Source organism: Helianthus annuus, chromosome 10 (genome assembly GCF_002127325.2).
Source record: "Helianthus annuus cultivar XRQ/B chromosome 10, HanXRQr2.0-SUNRISE, whole genome shotgun sequence".
Taxonomy (NCBI): Eukaryota; Viridiplantae; Streptophyta; class Magnoliopsida; order Asterales; family Asteraceae; genus Helianthus; species Helianthus annuus.
Window position 1 is genome coordinate 163,192,271 of NC_035442.2, and position 25,958 is coordinate 163,218,228.

Genomic DNA, 25,958 nt, shown 5'->3' on the forward strand with positions numbered 1-25,958 from the left:
AGTCTTATGTCTTGGATGATGTATTCTAATACTTTGACGAATGAACACAAGTCCACCATCAAGAGTTCGAATAGTAAATATATGTATAAGTATTATATGTATTATTTAGTCCAATAATCAAGCATGAGGTAGAAGATAAATCTTCATTTAGGTACCTCTATTGTGTCATAGAATTCATGTAGGAGGTAGGAAGAACAAGCTTCCATTTAGGTACCTCTTATGGTTCACCACTACACTTGATGTAAAAACATACAAGGAGGGTCATGAACTAATATCATTACAAGAATAAGAAATATCTACACTATGAGAAATCATCAAGGGATGTGGGGATTTTATGTTGGACAACCCAAGTTAGTCCACAATCACACCTTTATCAAGCTTGAAGCTTGAACACCACTTGTGGGTTAAAAACCCTAAATAAAACAGAAAGTATTTGAGGGTTATCCTCTAATTTTGTATGTCTCAACCTTGTTTTTAAGCCTAACTAACCATGGGAGTGGTTATAAGCATAAGGACATAGGTTTGAGTGAGTTAAACTCGTGTCTAACCAAAGATTAATGAAAACAAACTTAAACAGTGGACTTTGAAGCCTTTTTGCCCGAGTTCCAGGGACTTGTTTGCTGTGAAACACCCCTAGAATCGAAGCCAAGGTCAAGCCAAGCGTTCCGGAAAAAGAATGAGCTAAAACGGACGAGAAATGAAGAAGTTATGCCCATTTTCGTAAAGCTCGATGAATCTGTCCGAACTTTGATTTGCAGCAACGTTTTTGAGTGATTGAGAGAGTTGTGAGGGTGTTTCTAAAGTGTAAAAGACTTGGGAGGCCTTGGGTATTTATAATGAAGTGATTAGGGTTGAGTTTGGTGGGTTATTAATTGCTAAAACGAGTTTAAAACTCAAAAGAAACTCAAAACCGCGCCTAAATTGCGAGCTGGGAGGTTTTATGCGCGCTGGCTTCTTTGGCGGGCTGCGAGTTTAAAGATTTTGCGGCTGGGGATTCAACAATCTGAAGGTTGTGGTGGAACGGTTGTGCGCGTGTGTGTTGAAGTGGATGACCCGGGTTCGACTCCCAGCCATGCCCTTTTTTATTGTTTTGAAATTTATTAGTTTCCAAACATTGCACATTCAGTCCCTGAGGTTTAGTTTAGCAAATTTGCACAAACAACCCCCAAATTTAATTAACCAAGTTATATTATAGAAGAAAAAGAAAACTAACTTTATAGGTTAACTATGTTAGTTTACTAACTTTAATACTTAACGGGACTATCTAGATATTATAAAATAAACTTTTTTTTTATATATAATAATATTAATTAATTTAATTAACTAATTAAAATAGGATCGATAAATAACCATATTTATGAACGAATTAAAATTAGGATAAAAATCCTTCAGCGATTATTTATTTTACGAAGCTTTCGAGTCTCATTATTTTAAGAGTTTTAACTAGTTTAACGAGTAACGAGTTTCGTTGATTAATAACGAACCAAAAGTCTTGGATAATATACCGGTTGCAACGAAAGACGGCATACGAGAGTACAAAGTTTCCAAAAATAGGATTTCAAGCAAAGGTTCCCAAATATAGGAAGTACAAAAACGCAAGGTGTTACAGTCTCCCCTCCTTTAGGAAATTTCGTCCCGAAATTTATTTAAGAGGAAGGCTTGAAAGAGTTTTGGCAAAAAGGTGATCATTAAGAATTGAGACATGGAAGGTTTGAAATGTTTTGAAAAGTATGAAGTTTTGAAGACGACAAGGTCAAGTACTTTGAATAAAGTGATAACGGTCTATGAAGTACGTTTACACAAACAAAAAAAAAATAAAAAAAATAAGGATACAAAGACGGTTTTAAAGTTAAAGAGATAAGTGAGGATTCAAAAGTTTAAACAAACTTGATTCGTGAACGAGGTTCGTATGAAAGAAAGGATAATGGAGAATAATAGGAGTATGGGAATGAATGATTGACTCTTAACGAATGCAAGTATATGAATGATATAAGTATTGGATTGACGAAAGTAGCGTGTTAAAGATGAAGTGTCTTCGTGGATAATCGGATATAATGCGTTTGTGTGTTGTTTAAAGTTCGTATTAGGTCCAAAGGTCTGCAAAACACTGAATTTCACATAGCACGTTTTACGAAAGTTTGGTAATGTGGTGAAAACACTTATATATAGCAAGTACCAGCGGCGTATCCAACATGTTTTGACCATGTTATGTTTGTTTCATATTTGGTGTCGTGTTACGTTCCGTGTCTTACCATAAACAGTAGTACACTCTATGGTTCTCATGAGCCAATCACTATAATCCCGTGTGCACCCGCGATTATTTTGATCGTCGCATGATCCGCATAGCTTGTACTAGTTGTGTATGAATCAAGGTATACATAATTTAAAAAGTAAAAAAAAAAGTGTGTATGTGTAAGAATATAGTATATAAGCAAGTCCATGCTTAAGTATGTATGGGACCCACGTAAGCGAATCACTCGGATTACGCTCGCGTATGGGTATGAATGTATGTATCACATGCATGAATGAAAGTATGAGCATAAGTTTAAGTATGAATATGCATGTAAGTATGAGTATAAACATAAATCTTATGAGTAATATGAGTATAAATATAAGCATAAAAGGTATGATTATAAGTATGAAGCGTATGAGTATAAGTGTAGGCACGATTAATAAAGCTACGTATATAGTGTATGTTGAAGTATAACGAATTCGGCCATATACAATGCTTGAGAATTTGAAAATGTAAACCGAATGATGTAAGCGAACTCGCCACGAGGTGATGATTAAAACGTGTGGTATGATTTACATGTATAGTTGTTTGAGTTTATCGAATCAAAATAGATTGAGTTGATGGGGAAGGTAGAGTATAGTTTGTATAGGTAAGGGAACATAAAGTACCCATTGGTCAAGCATAATGTATTTTGTAATGAATGGAATGCCACTTTTGTTCCAAAATAGTTTACGTAAACCGAAGATGATCGGTCCCATGAAGTCTTCTTGCCCACGTGGTTTATAAATTGGTGTAGGAAAAAGGCTTTCGATAAAAAGTAAGTCCGTTTCATTAAACAAGAAATTATGAATTTAGGAGGTTCTTTGTGAAATCGAGGATCCTTAGAAAATAAATTTAGCAAAAGGGTGTAGTGGTTGTTAAAAGTTTTATCAAATGATTCGTTGATGTTGAAAAGAGTATTTGGTAAAACGACCATATAACATCTATGAGGTCTTATAAGTAATTGGGAAAAGGTTAGTTTGATTTCGTTTAAGAGTGGAAGTCTCTAGTATGATGATATAATGTGAACGTGTTTTAGTAAATAAATTGGATGTGAAGTTCATGGGCAAGAGATTCATTAGACCGATTAAATTGATAGGTGGCATTTCGTAAGGTTTGAAAATTCGTGTAGTAAAACGTTCAAGACATGATTAAGAATCTCGTGTATATGGTTTATGTGAAATATATAATGGAATAAGGAATACGTTTGATAAAATAATAAATTTTGAAAGTCGCATAAGGAGTGATTTGATTTATGATAAGCAATTTAGGTATAAAATATGATCGAGTTTGCATAATAAGATATTTGGAAGAGACGTTTTGGTAACGCTCACCTAGGTAAGGGAATCACCCCTAACTCGTTGGTGAGGTCGTTTTAAGAAAAGGGGAGTGGAGTTAATCGTCAAGGTAAGGTAATCACTCCTATCTCGATGATATGCCCTCACTCGTTGTTACAAGGAATACAAATTTAAACTATATGAAATCATGCATATGTATAAATGTATGGAAAGATTCAATATGATGTGTGTGTGAGAAAAAAAACGTCGAAGGTAAATTCGAATTTGAAAGACTGCGTCGTATAAATAAATAGTAGAGCACGTGCTTGATTAAAATTTGGGATGGTTCCAAAACGGAACTTTGACTAACCAAAGTGGTCGAAAAGTCTTTCGAGTTTGAGGAGCATGCTTTGGACTAATAGGTGAAATACTCTCGCCGACAAGTCGGTTAACGGTATTTACCCTTCCGGTTACTACATGTCACAAATCGATCGAAATCTCGAGACTTGGCGGGATCTATGAAAACAAAAGATCGAGGAGTGGAACTAGTCGACAAGGTGCGGGTTTCACCCCTAACTTGACGATTTCGTATCCCAAGTGTGTTTGGTACTCGTTGGGTCAAAAGTTAATTTCGACCCTTTGACGAGGGTCCACTAGAATTTGAAATTTGAATTTCTCCATCAAGGTGAGGATTTCACTCCTAACTTGGTAGTGAATTTGTAACACCCCAAATTTCGTATGTTATAAAATAATATTATTTTCATGATGTTAAATGACGGAAAACGGTAACCGTAAAACGGTACCGTAAGAAAATGATAGTAAGCTTAAATATAAGTGTGTAACTAAGTTAAACAAAGAAAAGAGACCAAGTTAGTGTGGAAAATTAGTAATATGAGCAAACTTTAAAAGTCAAGGGGCTAAATGTATAAATGTGGAATGAAATCTAATAAAAAAAAAGACTAGTTTGTGGGTATGTGTGTGTGCGTACGGGACAAAGAGCAGGAAGGGGGAAACCCTTCTCCATCAAGCTTTGCAAGAAATCCAAGAAATTAAGGAGGATTAAGGCTAGGTCTTTGATGCATGAGTTTAGATTCATGATTCCTTAAGTGTTCTTGACATCAAGTAAGTCAAAATTCATGATTTGGTAATGTTTGATTTAGTGGGTTATGTGAAATTGTGAATCCGTATGGAATCAAACACGAATGCATGATGATATGAACATGTAGAAATTGAATTTATGCTTGAATTTCTCTATGATGATGAGTTAGGATAAAACCCACTTGTGTGTCAAAGATGATCAAAATTTATGAAATTCTACATGCTAAAATAGATTAATGTTGATGATATTTTGATGAATAGATGATTTAGAATAATATGTATATGCTCATGGTGGTGAAATGAGAAGTTGAGAATGCTTATGTGGGTCAATGGATGAACTAGGTAAGACATCCAAGAATCTAATCCTCTATGATAAATGACGTTGATATTAAAAGGTTCATGAGGAGTCGAGGTTAAGTAATCAGATTATGTTGATAAATGCACGAACGGGTCAAATAGTTAGAAAAGGGTAATATGTCGAATGCACGTAAGTTAAGAATTTCCTTAATCCGGAGGTAGGATTTTAAGTTGATATGATAGAATATGAATTTACAAGCATGTAGGAAGAAACAGGAGGTTAAACGGGTAAACGGTTCAAAAGTTATGCGCGTTTTAGTGCGTACGGACGACGAAACGGAACTGCAGAAAACTGCAGTTTCTAGAGGGCGTCGCCGACGGGTATGGGGGCGTCGCCGACGGGCTCCAGAAAGTGAATTTTTTTGCTGACGGGTTAATTTCCTGTCTACGGGTTTTTGGGCTACGGGCAAATGCAAGGCCCGTCGCCGACGGCCCTAGGGGCGTCGGCGACGGCCTCCCCAAGTTCCAAAAGCTGAAATCTTGTTATTTAAGTTAATTTATGTATCGTAGGCTTCGGTTTGTCATCCGTGGTCTACGACGGACCTTCCAAACATGATTTTGATGGTTCCTTAGATGTTTATGAGCTATAAAGCTAAGTCTAATACCCATGTAAATAATGTATGATTATGTAAGAGGTACGCGTGATCTAGCACGTGTACATAAAGGTATGCATGTATGTAATGACGTAGGAAAGGTATGAACAAATGTAGATGTGTATGTATGTATGTATAAAGATATGTACGAGCGTATGCAAGTATGTAAAGATGTAGGAAAGGTACGTACGTATGTAGAAGTATATGTATGTATGTAATAAGACATGTATGAGAGTATACACGTATGTAAAAATTGTAGGGAAGATATGTACGCATGTAGATGTGTATGTATGTATGTAATTACGCATCTATGCATAATTTAGTCACGTTGAGGGTTAATGTTATTAATGGTGCACCTTGAGAATGAAAAGTAATGCAGGTACATTATTGAAGCCTCACCAGGAAATGGATACGCATATGAAATGCTTAAAGTTTGAAAGATGACGAAATGTGAAGTGTACACGAATGAATCTTGTTTATATAATGTGTACTAATGTTATGAATGTATGTGGTGAGTGCAGGTTATACGGATAACGGGCGAATTATCACAAGAATTAGAGATCGAAGACCGAGTCACGAGATAGATTGTACGGGAATAATTAAGTATGTACTATTAGTAAACATGACTTATATTTTATCTTTGTAAAAGATACATTTTAAAACGAACTTTCAAGTAAGTCAAGACGTTTGTAATGAAAGAAATTTTATGGCACGAATTTCCGCTGCGACTTTTGACAAATACGAATTAGGGCGTAACAAGTTGGTATCAGAGCCCTGGTTTGAGAGAATCAAGTAACAGGAGGTAAATACTTGAACTCAAACCGGTGTGCTCTCGTGACCAAGAACCCGTACAATCTAAGACTCGATCGAGGCCTAAATGCAAAAGCGAATGTAAGTATGTATTAGATTATGTATTTGAAGGAAACTAATAGTATGTTATGTGCAAGGTAAGCTTAAGAGTTTGAAGAGGGTGATCCGTGAATGCAGAATAGGATGAACGCCAAGGCGGGCGAAGGTGCAAATAGGCAAATTAACCCCAGGTACACAATACTAATATGTATGAGTACCGACGTCAAAATAAAAAAAAAGAAGGGGTCTCCTTGGGAGGGTAATTATTAAACGAAAGACCATGATGTGGTCTTGGGGAAGTTTTAGAAATATGCACGAAACTGAAGCCCATCTCTCGGGCATAAGGCGATGATTACACGAAGGCACGAAACTAGTGTGTGGATTGCGCACCTGGCCAGTACGCAAGAAGCATATGACGTTCGTGAGACCGTGGCAATTATTGCAGGTATGCCGGGTAGAACTGGGTAGCAGGTGGGCGCTATGTTGTAGCGAATGCGAAATAGCAAACCATTGCGGATTTGGTTATGCTAACGAAGGTTATGATAAGCTATGCGAGCCGACCGGTTCTAGCAAACAAGTCGAGCAAGAATAAGCTACCATCCGTTTTGAACGGGTGACTTTGAATACTCTAATGAATGCTAGAAGCTTAATCCGTTATACGGATAGAAAGAAGAATTTATGTTAAAAGCGAAAAACCCAATTATTTGGGTAGTCGAATGTGTATGCTTAACTCTCTTTGAGAGTGTTTATGCCAAACCCAATTACTTGGGTAGTCGAATGTGTATGCTTAACTCTCTTTGAGAGTGTTTATGCCAAACCCAATTACTTGGGTAGTCGAATGTGTATGCTTAACTCTCTTTGAGAGTGTTTATGCCAAACCCAATTACTTGGGTAGTCGAATGTGTATGCTTAACTCTCTTTGAGAGTGTTTATGCCAAACCCAATTACTTGGGTAGTCGAATGTGTATGCTTAACTCTCTTTGAGAGTGTTTATGCCAAACCCAATTACTTGGGTAGTCGAATGTGTATGCTTAACTCTCTTTGAGAGTGTTTATGCCGAACCCAATTATTTGGGTAGTCGAATGTGTAAGAAAGAAGAAAGCTCATATGTGGATGTTAAATAGAAAGTTACATATTGAATAATACTTCTATGCGAACTGGTGATACTGAATTGAGGGATCGTAACTGTAGAAACTCTGATAGAATATAAGAAACGACAAGTATCGATAAGAAATGCTAACCTTGATGCTCGGCTTGTTGGCCATGTTCATTTGAACAAGGCATTGTAGAAAAGATATGCATGACATAGATAACAATAGTAACCACGGAAATAATGCTTAGTCTTCATGTTAAGTACGGATAAGTAGGTGTAAAAAGGGTGATTTTGGTTGTAATAATAAGTCTTCGAATGATTGCAGTAGGCGTATGATAATATATCGACCCTTCCTATGAGCTTAAAGCTGATCAGAGGTAATGAGGGTAATGGAATGTGTAGGATAGCTCATAGCGAACAAAATGAAGGATAGTATATGAGGTATGAGTAGTATGAAATAATCGATTTATTTCGATTAGTAAATAAAAGAATGTAATATGCGTAAATAGGAAGTTAGAAACAAGCCATAGACTTGGGTTGCACGATTAATAATTGTATACAATTGGAATAAATTCGATGAATGAAACGCTAGTGAGGATATGCGTTAAGAGCTAGTAGTATAAAGTAAAAGACACTAATAAGAGCTCTGGAACAGATTCTGAGTTTCATGGGATTATGAAAGTAACTTACCTAATTTAAGAAGATAAGAAAAATTCGTACGATTATATTTATTCATGGTTAAGATTTTTATGCAAAGACCCCGAATGAGCTATGTTGTAGTGTGCCCATTGAATGAGTACAATAGAAAGGTAAATGTGGGAACGAGAGAGGTTTCGGGGACGAAACCTTCTTTAAGGGGGGTAGACTTGTAACACCCCAAATTTCGTATGTTATAAAATAATATTATTTTCATGATGTTAAATGACGGAAAACGGTAACCGTAAAACGGTACCGTAAGAAAATGATAGTAAGCTTAAATATAAGTGTGTAACTAAGTTAAACAAAGAAAAGAGACCAAGTTAGTGTGGAAAATTAGTAATATGAGCAAACTTTAAAAGTCAAGGGGCTAAATGTATAAATGTGGAATGAAATCTAATAAAAAAAAAGACTAGTTTGTGGGTATGTGTGTGTGCGTACGGGACAAAGAGCAGGAAGGGGGAAACCCTTCTCCATCAAGCTTTGCAAGAAATCCAAGAAATTAAGGAGGATTAAGGCTAGGTCTTTGATGCATGAGTTTAGATTCATGATTCCTTAAGTGTTCTTGACATCAAGTAAGTCAAAATTCATGATTTGGTAATGTTTGATTTAGTGGGTTATGTGAAATTGTGAATCCGTATGGAATCAAACACGAATGCATGATGATATGAACATGTAGAAATTGAATTTATGCTTGAATTTCTCTATGATGATGAGTTAGGATAAAACCCACTTGTGTGTCAAAGATGATCAAAATTTATGAAATTCTACATGCTAAAATAGATTAATGTTGATGATATTTTGATGAATAGATGATTTAGAATAATATGTATATGCTCATGGTGGTGAAATGAGAAGTTGAGAATGCTTATGTGGGTCAATGGATGAACTAGGGAAAAACATGCTTTAATTACTTGTACATTATGCTTAGATGATGGTACGCACACCAAGTGTTTGATGAAATGTCTATGTGACAATAATATAGGAAATTGTATGCAAGTTGTGGGTCAATATGTATAAAGAGTGATAATGATGTGTTTGTAGTAAACTACTATGAAGAAGACGTGTTAGATTGACTCCATGTGGAGATTTTGTTGATTTCATTCCCGGGTAGAAGTGTGCACTAATGGCTTGCATTATGCGTTTAAATGATGTGATGCACACCATTTGATCCGCTAGTTGTGAACTTGAAGTATATGTGAAGCATATGAGAGTCCTAAAAAGAATCATTGTTGGAATAGTATAAGGTTAGCTTAATACGTGTTATAGTGTTAGTTGTGGAGTTATAGAAATACTAGTATGAATGGAATGAATTACGTGTATGTGTGTGTACATAGACAAGTAATTATATGGACATATGTTCTTGAGTTGGAAATTTGTATGCTTGATGGTTGACTTTCTGAAAAGTCAACGAATATGCGAATGGTATGGTTCGACTTATGAATGCTATTGTAAGGTTTAGGAATAAATATGTGTCATGAGTTAGGCTAATAACGTGTTAGACGTGCGTGTGTTTAATACGATGACACGACAGATTACATGAGTTTGAAATGACATGAACTTGGTTACATGTATTATGCTTATTAGAAGTGACTATAGACGTCAAGTATGAATTATGTGATCGATATGATCGTTATCATGCACGATTGTGTATGCTAATAAGAATGTGGTTTCGATGACATGGAAGTATAGGGATCATGTCGAGACGGAATCAAGCACGGAAGACTACGGGTCAAGAAGTGGCGAGGAAACAAATATGAACACGGATGCATGAGGTAAGTGATTCCGAAATCACTTCTTAGTTGTTATGTGATGTTATATGCAATCTAATTATATGTGATAATTGAGGTCAAATAGGAATGAGTTGTATGATGTCAATAAAGTATTAAACGGATCTTAGTTTGATCCAAGCTAGGCAGGTGTGATTAAGAAATTGTAGCTATGTAGTGAGATTGGTTACTCATGCAAGAAATTCCTTTGTTATTAAGGATATAGCATAATTGACTAAAATGCCCTTGATAGGTATATCGGGCAAACGACCTTAGAAGTCGTTTGGAATCAAGATATTCGATTAGTATAATATTTTGGTCAAGCATGAAAATGTGGAGTATGTTTTTGTATGTCATAAACTACTTAATGCATAAATACCCGTAACGGGTCAAGGTAAGCTTCTGACCAAAAATATGTTAAAAATAGGTAAGACATCCAAGAATCTAATCCTCTATGATAAATGACGTTGATATTAAAAGGTTCATGAGGAGTCGAGGTTAAGTAATCAGATTATGTTGATAAATGCACGAACGGGTCAAATAGTTAGAAAAGGGTAATATGTCGAATGCACGTAAGTTAAGAATTTCCTTAATCCGGAGGTAGGATTTTAAGTTGATATGATAGAATATGAATTTACAAGCATGTAGGAAGAAACAGGAGGTTAAACGGGTAAACGGTTCAAAAGTTATGCGCGTTTTAGTGCGTACGGACGACGAAACGGAACTGCAGAAAACTGCAGTTTCTAGAGGGCGTCGCCGACGGGTATGGGGGCGTCGCCGACGGGCTCCAGAAAGTGAATTTTTGTGCTGACGGGTTAATTTCCTGTCTACGGGTTTTTGGGCTACGGGCAAATGCAAGGCCCGTCGCCGACGGCCCTAGGGGCGTCGGCGACGGCCTCCCCAAGTTCCAAAAGCTGAAATCTTGTTATTTAAGTTAATTTATGTATCGTAGGCTTCGGTTTGTCATCCGTGGTCTACGACGGACCTTCCAAACATGATTTTGATGGTTCCTTAGATGTTTATGAGCTATAAAGCTAAGTCTAATACCCATGTAAATAATGTATGATTATGTAAGAGGTACGCGTGATCTAGCACGTGTACATAAAGGTATGCATGTATGTAATGACGTAGGAAAGGTATGAACAAATGTAGATGTGTATGTATGTATGTATAAAGATATGTACGAGCGTATGCAGGTATGTAAAGATGTAGGAAAGGTACGTACGTATGTAGAAGTATATGTATGTATGTAATAAGACATGTATGAGAGTATACACGTATGTAAAAATTGTAGGGAAGATATGTACGCATGTAGATGTGTATGTATGTATGTAATTACGCATCTATGCATAATTTAGTCACGTTGAGGGTTAATGTTATTAATGGTGCACCTTGAGAATGAAAAGTAATGCAGGTACATTATTGAAGCCTCACCAGGAAATGGATACGCATATGAAATGCTTAAAGTTTGAAAGATGACGAAATGTGAAGTGTACGCGAATGAATCTTGTTTATATAATGTGTACTAATGTTATGAATGTATGTGGTGAGTGCAGGTTATACGGATAACGGGCGAATTATCACAAGAATTAGAGATCGAAGACCGAGTCACGAGATAGATTGTACGGGAATAATTAAGTATGTACTATTAGTAAACATGACTTATATTTTATCTTTGTAAAAGATACATTTTAAAACGAACTTTCAAGTAAGTCAAGACGTTTGTAATGAAAGAAATTTTATGGCACGAATTTCCGCTGCGACTTTTGACAAATACGAATTAGGGCGTAACAGAATTTCGTGTAAGAAAAGAAAAGTAGAAGGATTGAGAGTCATTCACCAAATTGTGGGTTTCACGCCTATTTTGGTGAAGTCATCTCGTTTATGTATTATGAGTGTTTTCGGATTTAGAAATATCGAGTAAAATGCATGAGGGAAAGAGTATGTTAAGGGAATAAACAAACAAATATAAACGCACAATGAAGCATATCAAGAATAGCACATAATGAGTGGGACAATAAAACATGTATTAGCACATAATAAAGCAAGTATAGCATGTCAAGTGTTAACACATAAGCGACACATATGCTTAAAAGATCAAAAGAGAATAAATAAGAGCAAATAAGGTAGCATGCAAGTAGTTTCAAGTAAAACATAAGAATAAAGCTCTAAAACTATAGACTAGGTTAAAGCATTCCTACTTTCCCTAATTCCCTATAGTTATGGCTCTGATACCAATCTGCCACACCCCAACCAATGGCGGAAACATCGGGATGAGACGAAGTGTGAAGATTGCTAGAGACATCATAACGCTATTTGTGACAATATTTAATTAACCGATTTCATTTCATAATTCATTTGTCAACATTACAAAGAAATCAAATAACGTCAAGTTCAAATGAATTACAATACAACATAATCAAAATTGATATAACGATTAAACCTAAACGTCTATATGTGTATCTAGGCATCAACGCTACTTCATTTCATAGCATCATCATCCTCAACCTGTAACATGTTTAAAATAAAGTTCAATGCAAAAGCAAAGGCGAGTATACAAGTTTAAGCATAAGTGTAAGTATAAGTATAAAAGTTTAAAACGAATCCACATGGCAACTTAGTTTATACGAGATCAACCTATCGTGGCATGCAATATTTCTAGCCAACCTCTGTTTACGCAAGAAAGTTTAATTAATTCAACATGACCCAAGTTTAAGGGGGCGGTGCGTTACTCCTATAGCGCTATACATGTCGAAGGGAGGCTCGTGAGAGCTAATGACTAAAACATATCACATAAGTATGGTCCACGTAAGCATCAAGTATCATAACATAGTATTCATGTATAAGGATTGTTTTGTGCATTGCATAAAGAATAAGTTTAAGTGTAGTTTAATAGTAAAACATGTTACACCCCAAAAAGTGGTAAACATAAAAAGGGGTTGCGAGTATACTCACAAATTTAGATATGCTTTCCGATTATCCAATGTGACGAAGTTGATGAGGTTAGAAGGTTGAATATGTTCGTTTAGGGACTTAGGAAGTTAAAACACAAGAATATATGTATTCAAAAGTAATCATCCTTTAACACCAAGTACTTGTTCTTGACACTATGAAACCTCAAGGGTTAATGTTTTCATGAGTAGTATACTCATTAGAATCGTAACAAGTCTTATGTCTTGGATGATGTATTCTAATACTTTGACGAATGAACACAAGTCCACCATCAAGAGTTCGAATAGTAACTATATGTATAAGTATTATATGTATTATTTAGTCCAATAATCAAGCATGAGGTAGAAGATAAATCTTCATTTAGGTACCTCTATTGTGTCATAGAATTCATGTAGGAGGTAGGAAGAACAAGCTTCCATTTAGGTACCTCTTATGGTTCACCACTACACTTGATGTAAAAACATACAAGGAGGGTCATGAACTAATATCATTACAAGAATAAGAAATATCTACACTATGAGAAATCATCAAGGGATGTGGGGATTTTATGTTGGACAACCCAAGTTAGTCCACAATCACACCTTTATCAAGCTTGAAGCTTGAACACCACTTGTGGGTTAAAAACCCTAAATAAAACAGAAAGTATTTGAGGGTTATCCTCTAATTTTGTATGTCTCAACCTTGTTTTTAAGCCTAACTAACCATGGGAGTGGTTATAAGCATAAGGACATAGGTTTGAGTGAGTTAAACTCGTGTCTAACCAAAGATTAATGAAAACAAACTTAAACAGTGGACTTTGAAGCCTTTTTGCCCGAGTTCCAGGGACTTGTTTGCTGTGAAACACCCCTAGAATCGAAGCCAAGGTCAAGCCAAGCGTTCTGGAAAAAGAATGAGCTAAAATGGACGAGAAATGAAGAAGTTATGCCCATTTTCGTAAAGCTCGATGAATCTGTCCGAACTTTGATTTGCAGCAACGTTTTTGAGTGATTGAGAGAGTTGTGAGGGTGTTTCTAAAGTGTAAAAGACTTGGGAGGCCTTGGGTATTTATAATGAAGTGATTAGGGTTGAGTTTGGTGGGTTATTAATTGCTAAAACGAGTTTAAAACACAAAAGAAACTCAAAACCGCGCCTAAATTGCGAGCTGGGAGGTTTTATGCGCGCTGGCTTCTTTGGCGGGCTGCGAGTTTAAAGATTTTGCGGCTGGGGATTCAACAATGTGTAGGTTGTGGTGGAACGGTTGTGCGCGTGTGTGTTGAAGTGGATGACCCGGGTTCGACTCCCAGCCATGCCCTTTTTTATTGTTTTGAAATTTATTAGTTTCCAAACATTGCACATTCAGTCCCTGAGGTTTAGTTTAGCAAATTTGCACAAACAACCCCCAAATTTAATTAACCAAGTTATATTATAAAAGAAAAAGAAAACTAACTTTATAGGTTAACTATGTTAGTTTACTAACTTTAATACTTAACGGGACTAATTAGATATTATAAAATAAACTTTTTTTTATATATAATAATATTAATTAATTTAATTAACTAATTAAAATAGGATCGATAACTAACCATATTTATGAACGAATTAAAATTAGGATAAAAATCCTTCAGCGATTATTTATTTTACGAAGCTTTCGAGTCTCATTATTTTAAGAGTTTTAACTAGTTTAACGAGTAACGAGTTTCGTTGATTAATAACGAACCAAAAGTCTTGGATAATATACCGGTTGCAACGAAAGACGGCATACGAGAGTACAAAGTTTCCAAAAATAGGATTTCAAGCAAAGGTTCCCAAATATAGGAAGTACCAAAACGCAAGGTGTTACAAGTTTGGTTACAAAATACGCGAGAAAACGCATTTTGGCCGAAACTACGACTCGTCACTGAGCCTAGACAACGTGGTAATCAGTAGGTATAGTTACTAGGGACTATAACCATCATGATTACGCTCACGTTATGAAGTTCAAACAAACTTCGCATTGACCATAAATTGGTTAATGTAGAAAGTCAAACGCAGTTTGACTTTAACGCTAAAACGAATGAAAAACGCGAAAGAATACTTACAGAAGGTCCCCGCAAGATTCGAACCCGATTCACTCTCAGGTAGGAAGCATATACTTCCACTTAGAGAGTGTAGAATCAGATTCAAATGTGAGGAAGAATGAAATGGGTGAGGGGTATTTATAGATTTCCTTGAACCGTTAAGATCGTTTGTCGAAAAACCTTATTTGATCTAGACCTTACATGTGGGCACATGGTTTTCAAAAACCATGGGAGCCCCTAATGTGGACTATGTTCATTGAATTCCATCCCATGGTTTTGCAAAACCATGGGTGAAAACCATTAACACTTCAAAATGGACTAGGTTCATTGAATCTGCCAGAAATTTCAAAAATGGTCCCTACACTTGTAAAACTTGATTTTTTTGGCACTTTTAAACCCCTTTAACCTCATTTCAAGGCTCTAAAATGATATTAAAGTATAGGGAACTTAAAATATGCTCAAAGACATCACGGATGTCGGTTCGTTTGGTCGCACGGTTGCGTTATTCGCTTAATTACGACGGGAGTCGTAACGAACGCAAAAACGATCCAAATTAAGCGACGAATGGAATTTATCATACCAAACACTAAAATAAAATATTTTAATGCTTACATAAATTTTTGGATGTCCGGAAGTATTCAGAACGTAAAATATGCGCGAAAATGCAAACTTATGCACTTTTTGACGCTTTTAGTCCCTGAATGAGCATAAAGTTTATTTTTGCGCACCAAACACCTCAAAGCCTATTTATAAGCTATGTAAAGGATATTTAGGGCATATTTAACTTATGATCAAGTTCCAGAAGGTCTGTTACAGTACAAATTGACATACTTTCGCAGTTTGTCGAATTTAGTCCCTGTAAGCGAATAAACTTGATTTCGGCATACCAAACCATTCAAAACTTATTTCTAAGTTATGTAAGGGTTATTTAAGGTATGTTAAGCCTATTTCACTGTTCCGGAGTGTTTGTTGCATTAAACTGGTTATATTTACGCATCAGATCGCGTATAACCTTCAAGAAAGCGATTTAAAGCCCGAAATCGAACAAGAATTGATATGTGCAAAAGATACACATGTTTATACAAATCCCAACTATGAAATACAATATTTCATTGGTTTGGTATTTGTTTGATGGTCGTGGTGACACAGGTGTCACAGGAGCCAATATGAATCGTATCTGCAATTGGAAGCCGGTGTACGACATTTTTGAGTCTAGGTTGGCTCTTTGGAAGGCGACTCTCCTCTCTATCGGGGGAGAATTACCCTTATCCGGTCCGTTCTTTAGAGTTTGCCTATTTACTTTTTCTCGCTCTTCAAAGCTCCGGTCAAAGTGGTTAGCGACTTGGAAGGCTTGATTAATTAAATTTTATGGGGTGGTTCGTCTGAAGTTAAAAAGACGCACTGGGTGGCTTGGAATAAAGTGGCGTCATCAAAGAAAAACGGGGGCCTGGGAATTAGTAAACTTAATTTCGCTAATCTAGCCCTTCTTAGCAAATGGGGTTGGAGATACAAATGTGAGAAGAACAATCTTTGGGTTAAGGTGATTAATGCGATTCATTCGGGGGGTTCGGGCTGGTCTTTCCTTCCGGTTTTGAGATCTATGGGAGGGGTTTGGCAGAAAATTGTCTCGGATATTAACAAGCCCCTTTCGGGTAATTTCAGGCTTCGCAATTTTTTTCGGGGTTCGGTTGGTAGAGGCAATGAAGTCTTATTTTGGTTGGACCCGTGGATAAAAGATATCCCTCTCTGTGAGGTTTATCCTAATTTGTTTGCTTTAGAAACGGTGAAAGATTGTTCGGTTCGTGACCGCTTGATGGGAGTTTGGTTGTGGAAGCATGACCTGGATCGTGTCGAAGAAATCATGGAATGGAGTGTGCTTTCTGCGGATCTTGCCTTGGTCTCTTTGAATAATGAATGCGACTCCTGGAAGTGGTTGGGGGATAGTTCAGGCCTTTTTTCGGTGAGCTCTGTCAGGCAATTGTTGGAAAAAAGTGTGGCGAGTGACAGCGACTTCGTTATGGATTGGTGTAGCTGGATCCCGATTAAATGCAATGTATTAGCCTGGAGAGCGGATTTGGACAGAATACCCACTGCTGACGCTCTTCGGAGACGGAGAATTGTTATCGGTGACGGTCTTTATCCCTTGTGCAGATCCGAGGAGGAATCCGTTGATCATCTATTTACTTCATGCATTGTGACTTCGGTGATTTGGCAGAAAGTCAGTCGATGGTGCCGGACCGCTCCTGTGTTTGTTTTCTCTTTCCGTGACCTGCTGAATCTGCACAAGTATGGTAGTTTTAGAGCTGGGGAAAAGGGTGCTTTCAAAGGTATAATTCGAGTCGCTGTTTGGTGCCTGTGGTTGGCGCGGAATAATGCTTTGTTTTCGGCTTCTAAGGTTAAAGTGGAGTCCATTTTTTGTGATATATTATCTTTGGGATATTTGTGGTTTAAGAATAGAATTAGAAACAATCCGATTTCATGGTTGGATTGGCGTAAATTTGCAATTATGTAATTGTGTGGTTCCCGGCTCTGTCTTCGAGCTTGGGCTTGTTTTAATGAAGTTTTCTTTTCAAAAAAAATATTTTAACTTACAAAGAAAATTAGGCAGAGAGACTGATTGACCCTGATTTTTTTATTTTTTTTATTTTTGACACATTTTATTTGAATTTGCAAATACTCATGATAGCTTTTGAGGCTCAAATTTCTAGGCCCTATTGTCTCCTCTCATAAAATATCTTGAATTATTTTGGTAAGTTTTGAACTTAGGTATTCATCTTTGATATCATAACATGTGACCTTTTTGTCGGAGGCTCGATTTGAGTATATAAGAGTTGGTCATTTTGGGGTGTTTGTTTTTGTGAAAAGTACTTCTGGATCTCTTATGTCTGCCCCACGCAGACCATGTGCAAACGTTTGAGTATGTAGTGTGTTTGTTTTTTTGGAAGTGATTTCATTAAAAAAGGGTTTCTAGACCTTTTCCTCGCGCATATTAGGACTCACATCTTCAAAGCCCTTCTCCTCCTATGCTCTTTCAAAATACAACAAACCCTAGCATGTTCCACCTCCTCCGTCACCACCTCCACCTCCTCCGACACCATCACATCTCCGTCACCTCCACCTCCTCCGCCACCTGCTTCCATCGTCGCCATGGTCATCGACCCCTGCTGCCATCGTCGTCGACCCCTGCTGCCATCGTTGTCGACCCCTGCTGCCATCGTCGACCCCTGTTCATCGTCGACCCATGCTGCCTCGACAACCACCTCGTCTGTCGCTGCTGCCTCACACAACCACCTCCTCCATCGCTACATCAGCCGTCGACCCATTTACAGGTTCAACTTTTTCTTTTTTATAAATTGTTGTTTTTCACAATTAGTGTTCATTGTTGAATTAAGGTGTTGATTATCCAATAAATTGTTGATTTTTTTTCAGATTATGTTTCAATATGTTCATTGTTGAATTAAGGTGTTCATTGTTCATTACAAGATAAATTGTTGTTTTTTTTTAGATTATGTTTCAATTATTTTTTTTTTCAGATTAATGTTTAAATTGTTGAATTAAGGTGTTCATTGTTCTTAAATGGTTATGATTATTGCTTGATGTTCATTACAAGATTATTTGAATATATGGTTATGGTGTTCATTACAAGATTATTTGAATTAAGGTGTCCATTGCAGAAATTAAAAAACAAACAGTCTTCTTCTTGCAGACTGTAGAGGTTTGGTACACCTCTTCTCTTACAGATGTTTGCAGATGTGGTCCGCAGACTACAGATATTTTACCTCTGAAAAAACAAACAGCACCATCTAGCGTCTTATTAGGGGTAGGGGCGCTCCACTAGTGATGGTTTTCCATCACTCATAACACCCAATCATTGTCCGACACGTTATTGAGCTTGATTCCATCACTAGTTATGAATGTTACTAGGGGTGCCTTACCACTAGTGAGTTTTTTTAAAGAGTTAAATGCCATTTTAGTCCCTATGGTTTGGGCCACTTTGCCAGTTTAGTCCACTGGGTTAACTTCATCCATTATTTCTGTTAACGAGACGGGCGATTCGGTCATGTTATATGGACGAATTGCCTTTCTGGTTAACATAATTACATATAAAATGACCGAAATGCCCTTATGGTTAACATAAAACATGGATGAAGTTAACCAAGTGGACTAAAATGGCAATGGTGAAACCTTTTTGGACCCACAGGAGAAAAATGAAACCTTTGGACTAAACTGTCAAAATGACCCAAACCATAGGGACTAAAATGGCATTTAACTCTTTTTTAAATTATAAATTAACAATAACAATTTCATTTAAATAAAAATTACATTAAATAAATCCTAAATTACAAACTAAAAAAAACTAAACATTGCAAATTAAAAAAAAACCTAAAAAATCTACAGCATCGCCCAACCCCACTTTTCACATATCTCGGGTTTGCGTTGAAGTAGGATCGACTTAAACGGTTCGTCAAGAGTGATGTGCGGTTGTAACAAGACGTTTAAATCACGATTTTTTTTTTGTTTTCGGTCAAGTGTCTAATATACGCCTCGTCACGTTTAAGTTTTGAAGCAACAAGTTTTTCTCTTCTTTCTTTGGATTCGGATCTTTCCACCAATTTATCCGCTTTGAATTCGGTGATGGACTCCGCCACTGCTTCCTTTCCTCTACTTGACGAATCATCACTTTTCTTGCGGCGCAGTCTTGTGGGGGTATCATCTTGATCGAGTTCGTCATCGGGTTGGTCATTCAAATTCATTTCGGGCATGTTACCTGACTCGAAGTAGTGTAGTTCCTTGACTCAGAAGTTTTTGATCTTTTGGGACCTCCTCTTTTCCTTGGAGTCGTCGGCCTATCCATGTCGACCAACCCACTTCGGGTGATGTCTCGCAACGCCAAGTGTGGAAAAGTTTTATGCTTGTATGTCCGACAATACTCTTCTAGGGTGTTTTTTTATGATAGTCGTCTCGCTTGATCCACTTTGTGGATTTCGGGTCTACAAAAAATACCAAACAAACTATTTTATAAAACAAGATAAAAAATAACATTTTTCTGTTATAAAAATATTAGAAAAACAGTTTTCTGTTTTAAAAAAATAAAAAAATACAGTTTTCTGTTTTAAAAATATAAAAATAGTTTTTTGTTTAAAAAATATAAAAAAAAAACAGTTTTCTGTTTTAAAAAAATAAAAAACAGTTTTCTATTTTAAAATTAAAAAAAAGTTTTCTGTTTAAAAAAAAACAGTTTTCTATCTTAAAAAAATAAAAAAAAGTTTTCTGTTAAAAAAATAAAAAAACAGGTTTCTATTTTCAAAATATAAAAAAATAGTTTTCTGTTTAAAAAGTATAAAAAACAGTTTTCTGTTTTAAAAGATAAAAAATAAAAACAGTTTTCTGTTTAAAAAAACAAAAAAAGAAAAAAAAACATATAGTGATAAGTTAAAAAACAACTTACCAATTGAATGAAACAAGCGCTAAATTTTCTCATTTTTCGGTTCAAATCTTCCCACTTCGAAGTCATTTGATCCATGTTGCGTCCGGTCGAACTGGGAAGTTTGGCAAAATGTGATATAACTCGTCTCCAAAACAAGTTTCTTCGTTGTTCATTCGAATGTCTTTTGTTTTCGGAGGTGTGCAAGTATGCCTTGACCAAGGAGACCTCCTCATCGCTCCTCCAAGCTCTCTGAGCGGATGTTGGGACGATTTCAACTTCTTCATCGTCGTCGTGGTTTTCTTCTTCTTCTTCCTCGTATCCGTCATCGTCGTCGTCCTCCTCCTCCTCCTTAAAGCACATTTTCTTAATTGATTAAACACACTCAAAAGATAAGTAACAATGACTAGCTAGGAACCCACACATTTATGCACATTTTCAAGAAGACCTGAACACCAAACATGTGGTCGGTCACATTTAACCTAGTTTACATTTGGCCTACCACCTTACACTACCACTACACATCACCATCATCGTCTTATCTAACATCATGTTCCAAATGCAATGATCATCTTGTTCGCCATAGTTCCAAACAAAACCATTAGTCACCATCCTTCCAAAGATGTAATCAGTGGCGGATCCAGGATTTTTCGTTAGGGGGTGCACAAATTAACTAGGTTAAATAGTGTCAGGTCATAACGGGTCAACAGGTCGGGCCATAACGGGTCGACAAGTTGGGTTACCGAGTAGGGCAACCTAAAAAATTGCAGAATTAAAAAAGAAAAAAAGAAGGGAAAAGGGACCTTACAAAACTCGAACTCAGACCTCAGGTTTAAGAAAAGAGAGCTGAACCAGTTTGCTGCACAATACATTTGGTTATGAGGTTCCCCTATAAAATATTAAAGGGTTCCTTCCGAATTTTATATATAAATTAACACTCTCAATTACGAATCGAACGGTTCCAGGAACCCCCTAATTATATCTAAATCCGCCCCTGGATGTAATATCATTATGTGTGTAGTATTCAATCAAAACAATCACCAACTTGTAACAACATCATCATGGCCTCCATATTTTTACCACGCCAAACCCTAAGTAAACTTTGTTGAAAGAGGATAAGGGAGAGGTACTCGAGGATGGTGGCTTACTGCCATTGAAAACAACATAGAAAATTTGTGTGGGTTTCAACCATAATCTATCCATCAAATGGCATAGCATGGAAACCCGAATGGAAGACAAATGGCTCGCTATTACTTAGGTTACATGGTATGGTGATAATCCTTCCTTGGAGGATGATCCGCCACCTAGGCGCCATATCATAGTCCTCTTGAGGATGATACATCCCACAAAAACAATGGAAATGGGAGGATGATCCTACCCCACCATTTTAATTGTTTTTTTAACATCCTCTTTTTTTTTAACATTTAACAAATAAAATAAGAAAATATTTTCATTAATATTAAACATTACATAAACTAAAAAAAACATAAACTTTAAAAAAAAATCCTAATAACTTAAAAAAACATAAACATAAAAAAAAACTTAAAAAAAAATCCTAAGCATTAAAAAAATATTAAAAAACCTACTAGTCTTCATCCTGCATGTGGTCGTCAGGTTCGTTTTGAGCGTTGTTCCAAATGTACTCCACCAAGTCTGCTTGTAGGTTATGATGTGTGTACTCGTTACGTAGAGAGAACATGTTCAAATCTTGTTGTTCCAAACTAACTAGAACAGAATTTCCGGTAGACGCGTTTTCGTCGTACTCGCATATCGCTCTACCTTCGTGTTCAATGACCATGTTATGAAGGATGATACAAGCGTACATAATGTGTCGTAACCTCTTTGGTGTAGCCAAACGTGCTGGACGTTCAATGATATGCCTTTTTTTGTAGAACCCCAAAACACCGTTCAATATCTTTTCTCGCACCCTCTTGATACTTCGCAAATTTTTTTCTTTTATCGTCTTCGGGTGCGGAATAGTTTTAACGATTGTCGAGTACGTTAGGTATATTCCATCTGCAAGGTAGTAACCCCGCCAGTATTCCACCCCCGAAACCGTAAAACTTGTGTCTGGACCTGTTCCCGCCACTACATCGTCAAATATCTGTGACTGGTAAATCAAATTCATTATAAAATTCATTATTAAATTTAAATAAACATACGCTAAACAAAAAATTAAAGTACTATAACAACCCTCGGTAAAACCAACACCCTCATAATAATTTTGACACCCTAATATATCTTAAAATGTCTCAACATGTCTCTATATGCACCCCGTATGTGAAAACCGAGCCAAAATAGATTATAATATATAAAAATAAATTAAAAACCTTAAAAAGTAAGCTGAGGCGGGCCGCGTAGGGCCTCACCTCAACTTAAGGCGGGCCGCATTAGTATGTAAATGAACTTCGCTGCAATCTTTAGTTCATGCGGGCCGCGTATGTGCTTGTCTAAGTTAATGCGGGCCGCGAGCGACCCAAGTTGTGGCACAGCCCGGTGATGACACGTGTCATAACGCGTGTTGAACCTAGGTGGTGACCCGGATCAGCTACGCCTAGACTCCTAGGCCATGCGGGCCGCGTAAGCCCTGCCCATATCCCACGCGGGCCGCGAGAGGGTGCGATTGCAGCCCTATAAATAGAAGGCAACGGGCCTTCAGTCTGCTCGTTCATTCCTTTCTTTCTTTCTTAATTTTCTGTAGTGGCGTTACTATACCCAGGCATTATACCCCCTAAAATAGCGAGGTTCTGCTACGATGTAAGTATTATAACCCCTGGAGACGTATTAGATACGCTGCCCGATTGATCTAGGGTTCCGTAACGGCTGTCGTGGTTCTGCCCGACGTAGTCGTTGGAATGCCGTCTCGGGGAGGGTATTACTAATGTTAAAATGGGTTATTATACTAACACACATGCATTTGTGTAAATTATAGATATTCACCAGGAAACCCTAAAGAATAACCTAAAACAGCAATGTGAGTAATCTCCTTTTTATAAACTGTTTTTACAAAACCTCACTTTATTAAATATATACAAAGCAGTTATTGAGTATTTGTAAAGAATACAATTATAGTGGGTATGTTGGGGTTTTGTATACAAAATTGGTTACTGGTGTGGTAACATCCCATAAGTTGAGTATGACCGTACCACTGATGTTAATTGTGATGTCTTAGATACAAATGTAATTGCGGATGTGCCCTCAATATTGCAAATTGGTTTTTACTTAAACTTGATTAAACTGGGATTTACTCACCAGTATTTCCCACTGACAAAATGTTTTTAAAACGCGTTTCAGGTAACAAAACGTGAAAGCCAAATAGAAGCCAGCTGGACAGCACTGAAGGCTTGGAAAAGTGGCAATAAAGTTACCTAAGAATAAAATGGATGTTTTTATTAAATAAATAGGATTTATTCCTATGAAATGTGTGTATTGAAAACTTGGGTTTTACCCATATGTTTAATATTATTAAACGAGGTGGTTTACTCTTATTTAACATTTCCTAACTACGGTCCTGATGAAAATTTCCGCTGCCAAATTGGATAAATAAACGTGATACCACCGAAACTGGCTCGCGACCGCCCGTTCCCGGGAACTAGGGATCGGGGGTTGTGACAAGTACCTTCTTTGTCTCGGTTTAATTTTGCTCTCCTAGTTTGCCGTTGGGACGACGCTTCAGAGTTTTCATCCTCCGCCATGAAGACTTGAGCCGCATACATAATCATGTTTTCGAAAAATGCCTCATTCTTGCGCGAAGATGACGAATACCACGTCTACGAAGAAGATGAAGAAGGTGAAGACATGATTAATTTTGAGAGAGAGATGGGGTGGTAGTGGGTAATTTTTATAAAAAGGGAAGAAGGTTTTAAAAAATTAGAGAGAGAGAGAGAGAGATGAGGTTGTAGTGGGTGAAAAGGTGTGAAAAATGGTGTAAAAGTTGTGAATATTTATAATATTTGGTTGGATTTTGGTAAAAATTTGAAATATAACCGTTTGGTTATTTTGAAATTGAAAATTAATTTTTTTTTTAAACGGTCATATACATGGGACTTCGCAAAATTTTTGTCTTCTTGTGCTTCGTCTCCAAAGTCCAATACTCGACGGGGAGGACGGCCGGGGGGGGGGGGGGGAGGGGGCACGGTGTTTGGTTCGGCGCCGGCATGGATGGTCCAGGGGACGTTCTCGATACCGGTTAGCCTTAATTATCAATGTTTTTATAACCGAGCCAATTATCGAATCGGCTGTCTTACTTGTACGTTGACAAAATCGATTTCAAAAACCAACTAACGTCATAATTTTTATATATAGTGAGGTTAATTCGAGATACTAAATTACTAGAGATCAATCACAAACCTAAATCGTTTACTTTTAACAATATTTCATATTTTTTCATTAAAAATACATATTACACTAATTTGTCTATATGGTTTTTTAAACGTGTAGGTTATGTGTATGTAATATAACTGTGTATGTAATATAACTCATACATGAGTAGATTATATAGGAGATAAATAGAATTGCATTTCAACCATTTTCTTATATGCTAGAAACTTTTAACAATGTAATATAACTCCTAGGCTATGCGGGCCGCGTAAGCCCTGCCCATATCCCACGCGGGCCGCGAGAGGGTGCGATTGCAGCCCTATAAATAGAAGGCAACGGGCCTTCAGTCTGCTCGTTCATTCCTTTCTTTCTTTCTTAATTTTCTGTAGTGGCGTTACTATACCCGTGCATTATACACCCTAAAATAGCGAGGTTCTGCTACGATGTAAGTATTATAACCCCTGGAGACGTATTAGATACGCTGCCCGATTGATCTAGGGTTCCGTAACGGCTGTCGTGGTTCTGCCCGACGTAGTCGTTGGAATGCCGTCTCGGGGAGGGTATTACTAATGTTAAAATGGGTTATTATACTAACACACGTGCATTTGTGTAAATTATAGATATTCACCAGGAAACCCTAAAGAATAACCTAAAACAGCAATGTGAGTAATCTCCTTTTTATAAACTGTTTTTACAAAACCTCACTTTATTAAATATATACAAAGCAGTTATTGAGTATTTGTAAAGAATACAATTATAGTGGGTATGTTGGGGTTTTGTATACAAAATTGGTTACTGGTGTGGTAACATCCCATAAGTTGAGTATGACCGTACCACTGATGTTAATTGTGATGTCTTGGATACAAATGTAATTGCGGATGTGCCCTCAATACTACAAATTGGTTTTTACTTAAACTTGATTAAACTGGGATTCACTCACCAGTATTTCCCACTGACAAAATGTTTTTAAAACGCGTTTCAGGTAACAAAATGTGAAAGCCAAATAGAAGCCAGCTGGACAGCACTGAAGGCTTGGAAAAGTGGCAATAAAGTTACCTAAGAATAAAATGGATGTTTTTATTAAATAAATAGGATTTATTCCTATGAAATGTGTGTATTGAAAACTTGGGTTTTACCCATATGTTTAATATTATTAAACGAGGTGGTTTACTCTGATTTAACATTTCCTAACTACGGTCCTGATGAAAATTTCCGCTGCCA

At 36.9% G+C, this 25,958-nt stretch overlaps 1 protein-coding gene across 1 annotated transcript; it reads left to right on the top strand.

Annotated features, from left to right (window-relative positions):
• Positions 1-16,592: 16,592 nt before the first annotated feature.
• LOC110883123 lies at positions 16,593-17,504 on the top strand. The gene has a single exon (XM_022130962.1). The coding sequence runs from the start codon at positions 16,593-16,595 to the stop codon at positions 17,502-17,504; it is 912 nt and encodes a 303-aa protein (XP_021986654.1).
• Positions 17,505-25,958: the final 8,454 nt, after the last annotated feature.

Bases quoted from the DNA above. Each gene is read 5' to 3' on its own strand.
- LOC110883123 (XM_022130962.1), top strand. From the start codon at position 16,593: ATGGGAGGGGTTTGGCAGAAAATTGTCTCGGATATTAACAAGCCCCTT.